The following is a 12140-nucleotide window of genomic DNA, read 5'->3' as shown; positions in this document are numbered from 1 at the left end:
TTGCCCAGGTTTTGTAGAAGGGACCACCTGGAACTCCAATGATGTGCCCTCGTCCCACCAACTTCTTGCTGGACTTCATCCAGGCGGGGCTGCTCCAGGAGCTTCCGAATAACCATAGGGGCTGTTCCGACATCGACATTGCTGTTCTGATGTAGGGGATCTGCGAGTAATGTTAAGAAAATTGTACGTTTTGGGTAAATAAACTAAATTAATGAGTGCGTTATGGGGAAAACAAAAAGAATGTCTGAGTTACTATAGGCAATTGCGAATAGTATGCGTGCAGTTCAATTCGTTACCGACAAGCCTTTCATTTTTAAATTCTTGGCTCATGTTATGTGGGACAGCCTGTGCACTTGAATCTGCTCGATTTGTCTTGCAAAATATGTATTATGTATCATGAACGCTAAGAAGGGGGACAGGTACAAAGGCCTGATTTTCGTAAGTCAGAATCATAGGCATGTACGTTACTATGTATCTATTCAAAACGAAGTGTGTTACTAAGCCATGTTTATGCGGCACAGTAACTCGTCAATAAAACTGCGGCTTTCTGACTGTTTCTTGGAGTTGGGGACCTAAAAACAAGATTTAATTTGATTTTAATTGATTTGATTTGATTTGAATGATAAGCAGGAGCCGTCGCTGCACTTCGCACATGGCGTGGTCGACGAACACGTCCGTGGGACGGCTCCTTCCTGAGCCGTGCATGTGATTCGCCGAAAAGCGCCAAATTTCACCATGGCACTGATAACTCCAATCGGCACTTAGTGGATGAATTTGCCCGCTTCGAGAGGCACAAAGTGACAAGAGTTACTGAGTAGTCCGCAGTGGCCTTCAAACTTTCAGCTCTCTTTTTGTATGCATTCGGTCTGTAGTATGACTCAGATGGACGGATGGATGGATAAAATTTATTTAGACTACTTCAATATGGTTTAGCCCCTACATGCCCTGGAGTCCTCTTCCTGACATCTCGAGAGGAACCCGGTCCACCAGCCAAAAGTGGTCATCCGAGCCGGTGGCCCGAAGGAGTAGCCTCCCGCGAGTAAAGGGAAGGGTTTCGCATGGCGTCTGCCGCCAGGGACTCAGGGCAGCTTCACAAACAGTGGGAGAGATCTGCTGAAAGCGCTTGGCAGGTAGTGCAATGTTGTAAATTACGCGACGGGATGCGTGACATTCAAGCTGCTTAGCGCAGTCAGTACCCCGGGACTGGGGAGGAATGCGTGCGTTTTTGTCAGTACCTTTAGCTCCAAATCTTCCTCTGCGAGAGTGAAGTTTCTCAGGTCCATGTCTCCCGCGGAGTTATCGTACGAGTATTTGCGCACAGAGAAGTGATTACTGCCGATCGGAATCCTGCCGATGCTGTATTCAATGCCTGTCGCAAAGAAGAAACAATATCATCGCGTCATTCCCTCAGAAGAAGAAACCAAAATTTGTTCCATTCTAAAAAAAAATCAAGACAATAATAATAAATACCGCCCATGCACCCCGTACAGATGGTGAGCCAGCGAAGCTGAATTGTGCGGCCCCGGTGTTTATCGCTGGGCTAATTCCGACGGTTTATTAAAGTCGTTCTCAACTATTGGTTACGTCTTTGTGTTTCGTAATGAAGTTACGTACATGTTTAGCTTGAGTTTATCACATTGTTTATTTGAAATGCCACACATTGGTCTTCGCATAATCACCATCTTTGAAGGGTGCAATGAGTGCTTTACTGTGTTAATCCAACGGGTTCATCAAAGTATTTCTGAAATATGTTACTCATTTGTGTTTCGTAATGCGTTAATCACAGTGCTTATGACTCGGTTATGCACTGTAGTTACCAAGTGGCACACCGAGGCCGCACATTCCATTTAATTAAACACAAGGACATATTTATGAACCTATTCGAAGTCGGAGAGAGACTGCTGCATGCGCGATCTGCTGCGAGAGAGAAACGACGTCACTATCGTCGTAGCCAATGACGAGCCGCACCTTCCACCGGAGGGCTTCTGTGGTCGGACCGCGGACATTTTGCTTACGCATATACAGCTTCGCTGTAATATGTAGATAAATGCATTTGTTGTAAATGCGTAAGCATTTCTATTCCTACCTAACGAGAAATTTGTCCGTCCGTCACGTAAGGCGAATGCAATGGCTCATACCTCCGCAGTAGGGTTTCTGTGGTCCGACCGCGAGCGTTTTGCCTATGGTGGAGTACAACTTTAGGAAAAAAGGGGCGTTTACTCTTCCAAGGCGGATGCACACGAGCCTTCACCAATGGGCGCGCACTTTAGACTGACGTCACGAGCTGGACGGCCAGTGACCCCGCCGATGGAGAAGGTGGCCGCCCGCGCTACGAACTGGGCCGAATCGCGTCAGTCGTGTGCGTCTGCCCCTCGTCAGAGTGAATTCCCAAACTGTTTGCGGTGGTCTGTCATGCCGGAAATATTATTGTGAGCTTACAATGCACTATCTGTGCCACGTGTGTTTATTCTGAGCCGTGATCCGGCGACGAAAGATTGCAGCGATGCTCGCTGCAATCTTTCGCGAACCGGCGTACTGCAGGCTGGTAAAAAAAAAGAAAAGGTTAAGTGAAAAGAAAAAGTTCGTGAAAAGACAAAAAACATATATCTCTTATGCTATTTAAAACCAATAGTATTTGTTTAAAACGACGAATGAAACATTTTTCTGCCTTTCCTGCCTCGATCGTCTTCTCGCCCCAGGTTTGTAATGGTTTTGATAAACGCATTGTTTCTTTAAATACTTGCTAAATAAAAAACTCATTCATTTTGAGCTTGGAAAACGAGTGGTAAATGTGCTGTGTGCATGCAAACCAGCGCGAAAGCCATGCAGAGCTGCTCTTTCTTCTTTTGTCCCTTGCAATGAAGCTAAAAAGCGGACGACACGCAGCATTGTAGAAGGCACGGGGTTATTTTTCTCTCACCATCCGGCATGTGCTGTAGTATTCCAACCATAACAGCTCTCCAAAACCAGTCTCCAAAATACCACTCTTTATTTATACCGAGAATTGCGCGTTTTAGAAGCATGGTTTCTTGAGCAGCACTATTTTAGTCGCGGAGGCAATATAGGCTGTCGCGCTTGGGTCAACTGGGCGGGGCCTCCCCTTTTATCTAAGGTAGTACCCGACTATAGGCATATACAGCTTCGCTGTAACACGTTCCACTGTCTCGAAGGCTTTCATCCATCGCATTATAATAAATATGCATGCAACAAGCGAACAGAAAATTAATTATTTCTGTTCCGGCGTAATTAATTATAATTACGCCGGTGTTGTGTTGAAAATTATAGGGATATTTTTTGCAACTCACTGTTGAAGTACGCTACATTGCCCTGAATGTATGTTTATTTATAGGTAAATGATTTCGGGATATGTTAAGTCACGAGCTATAACTTGCTAAAGCGCGCTGCGAATGAAACCAACACATGCAATTTAAAGCGATGCTAAAGAGAAACATTCAGTCATTTAAAAACTGGTATAGTATTATTCAAAAACACTATTTACATTTATTTGGCGGGAAAACGCCTGTTACCAGCCCCTACGGTGCAGGCTAAAGTGAACGCGCTGGCGCGTTGTTGTGACGCATTGGATTTCAAGGTGTTTTGCGGTATTTGGGTCGTTTCTGCACAGCAAAAGTACTAAAATATGTTATGCTTCAATATCAGTGTTGACAGACAGCCAATTAACCAAACAAGACCCTATCAGCAATTCATGGCACCATGGAGCGCTGACGTGGGAAACTTAAGGTGGCCTCGCCATCTACCTATCCGTCTTCAGGCTATTCTGGCTTGCCAAGCCATCTCTTCCTCTATAACTGGCATAAATGATTATTTTAGGTGCACAGTGTACCCTTCAGCATCACATAAGATCTCAGTTTAGCGTATGTTTAAGAAAGGTTGTAATGAATACAACAGGATCAAATGCGTTAGGTGAGGACGTGCGTACATGACCGAGATTCGGGTAGGCTGTATCAGCTACACAGCCGCAACGGCGCACGTGAAACGTCTTGTGCGCGCTGCAGAGTGTGTGCGGGCAATGGGGTACAGAAATGACGTGACACAAAATGTTACATTAGAAGAGACGTAACAAGTTTTATTTATTGCTGCATTGTAAAGCCTATATACCCGATTCTGTTAAAGCTATAGTGGTGGTCTCACAGTCTATAAGTTTGCAATCATGCTCGCTCCCCATTTATGGCACTACTTTGTTTTCCATAGTATGTTTGGACAATAGGGTAAAGAAATGACCCGCCCTAATGGTGGCGCCCGAGACTTCCTTGCACCGCTCGAGCCCGCCGCACTCGTAGAAGGTTGGAGCTCGTGCGCTTGCTTCAATCTCTTGCATTTGCGCTCTCTATGAAGACGGACACGTTTCACCATAGTCAAAGCTCTTGGATATCTCTCTGCGTTGCTCTCCGAGCCTTTTCACGCCATTTCTTGGTCCTACGCGCCGAATGAAGGGGGAATCATAACCGACCAAGCGTGAAATTTCTGCAGAAAATTGCGCGCTTATGACTCGTGATGAGCACATGCTTGAGCTGGATAAGCTGCACCTACTATGGTTTAGTGAGCTTGTCTAAACGCCGAGCGAGAGGCTAAATTTAGCTCCGATTGCCCCGTACGTGTCGCGACAACTGTGCCATCTATGCACGTCGCACACGCATGATCGAGTAATGACTTCTTTCCTCTGCATAATGAAACCAATTAACGCGCGTTACTAGTAGGTTCCGAAGATATAAGCGATAATACCATAAAATATTCTCTCTTTTTGCCGCTTTAGCAAGTGACGCGCTCTGACCGATTTTAAGAATGTTTCACGTAAAAAAAAATGTGTAGTACTCCGACCTGAGTTCTGAATTACAGCTGTCGCCGGAAATGAAACGCGTACAGAGGTACACCTTTTTAACACAGAGTAACTGCAACTAAGTTCGTTAGGACTTTTAAGCGTAAGTGCTCCAATTGCGTCGACAGAAATCATTACTGTTACCTTGTCTCGAGTAGTAGGACATTATAAGAGCGTCTTGCAGTTTTATTGGGAGGCTTCTCAGATTCAACCCGACAGCGTCCGTGAAAGCTCCTCCGAAACCAAAAATTTCCTGGTAGGTTATTGCAGGATTGATAACAAGCACCATTGTGTTCTTTCCTGGGGGATCTGTTCAAGAACGAAAAAAAAAACAAAAAGGAATTGCAAGAGGATGTTCAAACGCGTTTTGAATTCCCGTGTCTACCGTCGTCCTTTTGTGGGAGAATGTATAAGTACCGAATGCATCTTTTGTAATCAACGTTAAGGAACGGTTGCCGTTTCGGGCCATATTTTATGACAGTTACCAAGAGTTATCAACGCGGGCATTAGGGCTGAGCCGTTCAGAGGGAACGGGAGCATCGTTGTACTGTTTTGACTGACGTTAGTGCTATTGCATGTTAAATTTCGCATTGAATATTAATTAAAAACTCACTGACAGTTACGATAAGCAACAGTGATTTAGTACATTGTCATGAACTGTAACGTCACGCTCATAGCCAAAGAAGGGCTCAGTAAACGGAGGAATAGCTCTGATTTTCGTTTTACTTATTTATTTATTTATTTATTTATTTATTTATTTATTTATTTATTTATTTATTTATTTATCTTATCGTCCTAACAAAACACCGTAGCTCTGACCGACGCTGAAGTGGAGGACTACGAAATTATTTGGACGCCTGGGGTTTTTCAACGTGTACCTAAACCTCAGGGTGACGGTCTGGTACATCAATTACAGAGAACCAGGCTTCAATTATATTCAAGTACATTCCTTGCAGGCAAGCGTGTCGAGAGAGGACGAGACAGAACAAGTACAAACCATAACTAACCTGTTGTTTTGATGAACAAGACCGTTTTAGCGAATCGGAGGCCGGCCTTGGTGCTCTCAAAGGCAACCGCTGATCTTCGCGGAAGAGCGATGTCACCGATGAAGTCGCAAAACGTCATGCTGCACACGCACACAGGGCTGCCAAAACCATAGTCCTTGGGCCAGCACTTGGGGGCTGCGGCTTTGGTTCGCTATATGTAATGATTGTTCACGTTTATACGCTCACTTATTATTTACGCCTCTGCAAGACATGCTGAACTGTTTCTGTTCTTCCGAGGCTAATCAAAGCGTTACCGCGTACACTTCAATATAGTCTTAGTCATGCCGTATCGCCGTATGGAAAATTACTTGGGCGTGCGGTAAGTCTTCCCGTCCAGCTAAACGGATAAGGTGCAGGAGGAAATGCTTAAACGGACCTAATTGCCTGACGCATCAATAGAGGGCCTATCTTGCGGAAGAAGCGTCGAATTTTAGCAGCTTTAATCAGTGAAACTTCTAAAGCTCGTCTTACTAGAGTTACGAACGAGAACGAGAGTTCCTAGTAACTGTAACCAGGCGTTTCCAATCTCGAACGTAGTTTGCCGGTGGATGTGCGCTTTATCATCATCAAATTCACGACCGCGGCAGGGCGAAAACCGCTGTCAAGAATCTCTGGTTGCCCTTGTCCTGCTTCAGCAGGCTACATTCTGGCTTCAACTCCGCCAGCAATGCGTACTTCGCGTGGTCGTCGCGCGCGCCGTATCTTGAAAGCGATCTTGCAAACGGCTCATACCTTATCGCGTGTGGTTATCTCGCCGCTCTTTGTGTTGAAGCGATACGCAGCACGAAGGTCGCTTTGCTCGCTGCTGCTGCGGTCACGCTTGCTCACGTTTCGCTCACGGTTTTGGCAGCGAGTGTACACGCTCATCGAGTGGGATTGTGCTCATGTTTGTTGTGCGTGCTAGCACCACGCATGTTAATTCAGTCAGCGAGCGAATGTTTCCGAGTTTATACGGCCGCTAAAACTACTATCCTTACTTTGTGTAGCAGTCTACTAATTTACTATCGCAATCGATGCTCCGCCTTTCGAGGAGGACTGCGACTTGTGTGTAATATGAATTTAATTGAGAGCTAGAGCCCTTCACGTGGCACCACCTGCTACCAGTCGCACGCCAACCAAGTATATATTAAAGTAGGAAAAGCACTGAAATGCATTAAAGACAGTATAAAAGCACGATGGCACCCAAAGCTGCACGCACTCACACACAGAAGTGAGTAAAAGACTGTGCACAGAGATGTACAGTTCCATAAAAACGTTAATTACTCAACAGTCCTTGATCACACAGAGCTCGCTGTTTTTGCAGTTACGTTGACTAGTGCTATAACACCTAGCTACCGAACTGTATATATAAGAAACTAAAACATGCACGACACATATGCACCAGCTGTATTTAGACAGTGAAGCATTGTTGCACTAACACGGCTTAAGACGCGCATAACAGGGTATACCTAAAGAGCACAAGGACTCCTATACTAAGTCTCTAAGTTTCGCAGTGTGCACTAACGTGCCACAGTTTTTCGACTTTCGTCGATATCTTGCGCAACGTAGTTCCGCTGTTGTCTACAAGGAGTATGCGCACTTACCAGACAAAAGAGCTCCCATTGTGGCTGCGGCGAGCAATAAGTTCTTCATCATTGCTCCTGGTTCTCGAAAGGACACTTCAGTACGAGAATTCCTCCTGCGGTATGTTTACGCGTGGATAGAAATACTCAAACTCTAACGCATCATCCGCGCGGCGACACTACTTGATGAGGCTCACATGACAGCTTGAATATTTAACGTAGGTAAAGCAAGTGGGAATTATTCGTTCGTCTCTCCATCTATTTGAAACTGACATTTGAATTATCAGCAGCGGAACACATGCCACATTCTAGTTTAGTAGGTTAAATATTTAATCAGTATGTAAGACGACAGGAAAATATAAACAGCTTTTACAGCAAGGTACATCATAGCGTCTTTCTTTTATGTCACTGTCGGATATTTTTATGATGGACTGATGCAAAATAGAATTGGTTCTCGAAAGGCTCGGCGTCTTGTGTTTCGCATGCAGTCCTTGCGCATAGGCAAACCCGGGGGAAGGCACTGACGAGTTGACCGTCATTTTCACAGACGGTGCCGACGACACGTCCGGGGAAAACACCTCCCGATGGCATTCAATACAAATCAAGGAACTCCTCGAGCTCGAACCTTTGCTAAATGAGGTTGTCGCCTTCGGCTTTATACTCCGCTATCATTTCCATAAACACTGCGTGCAGCCTTTGTAAAAAAAATGGTTCACTCATTCGCTTATCTGTTTGTTTCTTTGCCACATTTACAGTGCATCTAAGACGTATTTTCACTGTTCCCATAACGCACAGCAAGGCGTGACATAACAGTCCCTCTACTACAGTACGTTCTGTAAGGGCGCGCCTCTTCTTGCGCGCTCCTTTCTGCAGAAAAGAAAGTGCGTTTTTTGTGTGATTTGGTGCTATGAAATGATTTAGCTTGCGAAAATAAAAAAAAATACACCACCAAACGGAGACCTTGGCAGAGCCCCTGAGATTATACTAAAGCGGGCGACGCAAGATTTCCAGGGCACCCAAGGGCAGCGGGGGAGGCACAGAGCTGGAACCAGGGTGGTCCGCGGGTTGGGAACGCCGTAACAGGACCATGCCAGCGTGAGCTCGTATACAAGATCAGCTGAGCAGATTTTGTACAGGCTGAGGATGCGGGGATGTATAAGGAATCATACAGGTTCACACGGTGCAGAACAAGACCACACCAACCTTTATGTTGTTCTATCCACAGACTTCAGGCCATTGAGTAAACAGGACGATGGGGCTGGAAGAACGCTACACTACCGCGCGGACACGCCGAAGACCCGTATCCACGTCGCCACGTTGCCTTTTCTCGTCCTTTGTCAGGTTAAACGTTGCATTGTACTCACTTTACGGCTTTGACCACACGAAGGCTGCAGAAACAATGAATAAGAGCTTGCGAGATGTTGCCGCTAGCGCAGCGAGTTTTCAGTGAGCATTGGTACCCGCAGACAATTGGGGAGCGTCGTCGCTATACTGCAGATCACACGCACGCACGCACGCACGCACGCACGCACGCACGCACGCACGCACGCACGCACGCACGCACGCACGCACGCACGCACGCACGCACGCACGCACGCACGCACGCACGCACGCACACACACACACACACACACACACACACACACACACACACACACACACACACACACACACACACACACACACACACACACACACAGAGAGAGAGAGAGAGAGAGACTCGTCAGACTTCTTGGGAAACATGGTGCAAAGATGGTTCGTCGGAAATAAAGCGATGTAAGAGGTTTGCAACAACGAACTTTTTTTGCCGTGTGCTATCGGTGACTAATGTTACAGAGACGGAAGATTTCTTAACAAAATGGATTCATTCAAACAAAAGAAACTCATGCATTTGCACTGCAGTGCAAATGTGCTCTCCGAATCGCTCATTTCGAGGGTATAAGCAGTGTCTGCCAAGGCACTTAGTTTTCTCAAGTCATAAGTGTTTCTCTTTTTTTTTTGTCGGGCAACCCTGACCCCCTGAGCTTTACTTCCATTGTTGAGACACATGCATGACCGTGACTATGTTTTTTTTTTCTTTTAGACACAATTACAGTGGCTGAAACCTCTGTGTAAAAGGGCCTCAGGGGTCTGACAGAGAAGCAAAAAAAGTGGTATTCGAATGTAGTGGCCGACTTCAATAGTAAATTTTCTTGCGCAATTGCAACGAACGTCATATTCTAAAGAGGACAAATAAATGCAGCCCTGAGCTATTGAAACGCGCCACTGGCGCAGAACATGGAGCCTTTTGAGAGTGGGCAGCTATTCATTTTATAACCTGTGAGTTCATCTTTCGTATTTCCCCCTTCTCTGCCAGTGGAGAGAAGGGGGAAAAGCCCGAGGCACGTCCTTCAGGGTGAACTTTTCAGCATTAAAGGCACTTTCTCTCTCTTCATATGTTTTAAAAAAGGCTTGTCTTCTACTTAAATCCAGATCCGACAGTTCTGGTGCTCCAGATTGAAGTATGTTTTGACTCTCAGTAGAAGTACGTTCAATATGCTGGTGTCAAAGCAGAGTGAACGTATTCCGTTGAGGAATCTGAGCAATAAAAAAAAAAGTGGCAAGTACGGGAAAAGTCGCCACTCCTCCAAAAAGAGTTGCCATCAAACACCTATGTACTTTGTTTTTATTTTTTTTTTGGGGGGGGGGGCGTAGGAGGTGGCGGCGGCGGGTGTAGCCTAGCTATGGTGACCAGAGACGAAATCGTAAAAAAGAAGCGACTATACCTTTGCCTCCGTTTTGACTGGTGCAAGGCGTTCACACATTTTCCCTGCAACATCTGAGCCGCTGTCTGATAGTTTCTTCGTATACCTTGTTGAACATCCTTGATGACGCACCGAAAATTCTTTTCTCATATCTGAGACTAGGCGCAAAGCAATATGCTGCTTACAATTTAGAAGTGTATATTTATATATCGAATAAATAATTTGTGTTCACTACCTGAAGATTTCTCCTTGGGTGTCCATATACCCAAGAAGTACATTGATAGTTGACTGATTTGTTTCAGTATGCTGCCCTGACTACTGAGGTCGTGCTCGCACTGACGGCAAGCAAAACGTGTAGACAAGCCGCCATTTCCTTATGCAGTGGTAATCCCTAAATCAGGCCTTAAAGCAGTCTAATTTATGTTTGACTCACGCTAGTTAATCGCAGCAGAAACGCCATTGAAGTCCATTGCGTGATTTGTCTAAACATGAGTGTCATTAGTGGAGAGCGTTGCTTGACCCTGCGCGGTCTTCCACGCAGCATGCTTTAATTTTGCTGCCTAATCTTCCTTCTTGATACATTACTTCATTTATAAACTTTAGCAAATCAGATATAACATCTCACGTATATATTGTCTATCCATCTCAATCAATCAATCAATCATCTTCATCTCAATCAATCTAAATCATCCTTTTAATTAATAAGCTGACCAAAATGACAGTTTCCGAAAGTTAGGCAGACAACTCCAAATGGCCAAGACACCACATGGAATTAAGTCGCTCCACTTCTAGCTTGGAAAAACAAAAGACAGCAAACACAAGTACTCCATGATGAAAGGCTCAGCGAAACACGACCATCAGACGAAGAAGCAAAGTAAGTAAACCTAAAATGTCCATATAAATCGCAATAAACCACGCTTTATTTGTCGTGAGGAGTGGCTGATGTACGTGAAATAATTTGCAGGAAAACACAAATTAGTCCGGCTTGCTTATATCTATTAATCACATTTCAACTTTCTTTTTTTTATCTGGCCTAAATCGCGCGCTGTAGCAACCTCTCCTGTATTCAGATTTACTTCACTAGTTATTTAGGTTGAGTTCAAGTTGGTGAAACAACGATGCTCATCATGACATTCGCATGGTTCGAAAAATGTAAAATAATAAAATATTTTAAAGCATAGCACAAGCAAAGATTGATAGTAGGCAGAATAGAGTCATTGTTTTGCACGCCGCTTAACACCTCATTGTCTAGGCATCTTCACAAGTGCCCTCAAGTTTACAAATGAAGGGTCAAGTGAGAGCTTGCATTGGTTAGCCGCGATAAATTCACTCAAATGTACCTTGCACCGTTGGAAGAAGAAAAAAACACTTTTATAATGTCGAGCCGAGTCGTAGTGTGTTGCATGATGATGCAATGCCACATTATCAGATGGTGGCCGTGGTGCTCACAATACGTGCAAGGAACTTCTGTGCTCGTGCATTTCTTCTTTCGTCAGTTCTTTTCATCATCGCAGGTTCTCGACATATAAGACACGGAGACATGTCGTGATGTCGCCCTTCGACATCAAAAGGTCAATCTTCTTCTATGTATCACCGGTAAGTCACCTGAAAAAAGGACAACCCTAAAGAAAGCAAACACCTTTTATCGCATACATGCAACCAAAATTTTCCACACAGCACTGCCAACCCACGGCTTTCCATCTAACCGGAGCTGCTTCGAATGCTGTATTTACCTCGACGCACACATAGGTATTTGTTGAATAAGTCGAGTGAATGGAATAACGGACACATGTGTAGGAAGTCATCAAACTCCCACTGAAAGCGATATCGTTTTCAGTTTTAATGCATTTCCTTTTCTTCACTAAATATGCTAACAATCCATGGCCGCGTTTTTTGAAACACGCAGGTCTGGTACGCCCGGTAATTCATGCATCTTTCCAATCCTTGAATG

General features: G+C 44.9%; 2 protein-coding genes across 4 annotated transcripts in view; one reads left to right on the top strand and one right to left on the bottom strand.

Annotated features, from left to right (window-relative positions):
• LOC135904069 (lysosomal acid glucosylceramidase-like) overlaps positions 1-8848 on the bottom strand; it is a 22672-nt gene extending 13824 nt beyond the window's left edge. For 2 of the 3 annotated variants that reach the window (XM_065434650.2, XM_065434651.2), the window contains exons 1-6: positions 8649-8848; positions 7467-7561; positions 5845-6024; positions 4982-5146; positions 1236-1369; positions 1-160 (exon numbers count right to left, since the gene is read on the bottom strand). The exon at positions 1-160 is cut by the window's left edge and continues 13 nt beyond it. In XM_065434650.2, coding sequence (XP_065290722.1) covers positions 1-160; positions 1236-1369; positions 4982-5146; positions 5845-6024; positions 7467-7518 — 691 coding nt within the window. In that variant the 5' untranslated portion in view covers positions 7519-7561; positions 8649-8848. Of the gene's footprint in view, positions 161-1235; positions 1370-4981; positions 5147-5844; positions 6035-7466; positions 7562-8648 lie in introns of all 3 variants that reach the window. The other variant, XM_065434652.2, reaches the window with a different exon arrangement.
• The window catches only part of LOC135904071 (uncharacterized), a 592735-nt gene that overhangs the window by 225206 nt on the left and 355389 nt on the right, over positions 1-12140 (top strand). The gene's annotated exons all lie outside the window — the stretch shown is intronic.

This window comes from Dermacentor albipictus, chromosome 1 (genome assembly GCF_038994185.2).
Source record: "Dermacentor albipictus isolate Rhodes 1998 colony chromosome 1, USDA_Dalb.pri_finalv2, whole genome shotgun sequence".
Taxonomy (NCBI): Eukaryota; Metazoa; Arthropoda; class Arachnida; order Ixodida; family Ixodidae; genus Dermacentor; species Dermacentor albipictus.
Note: the sequence above shows the minus strand (reverse complement) of the source record. Positions and strands in the feature narration are given on the sequence as shown.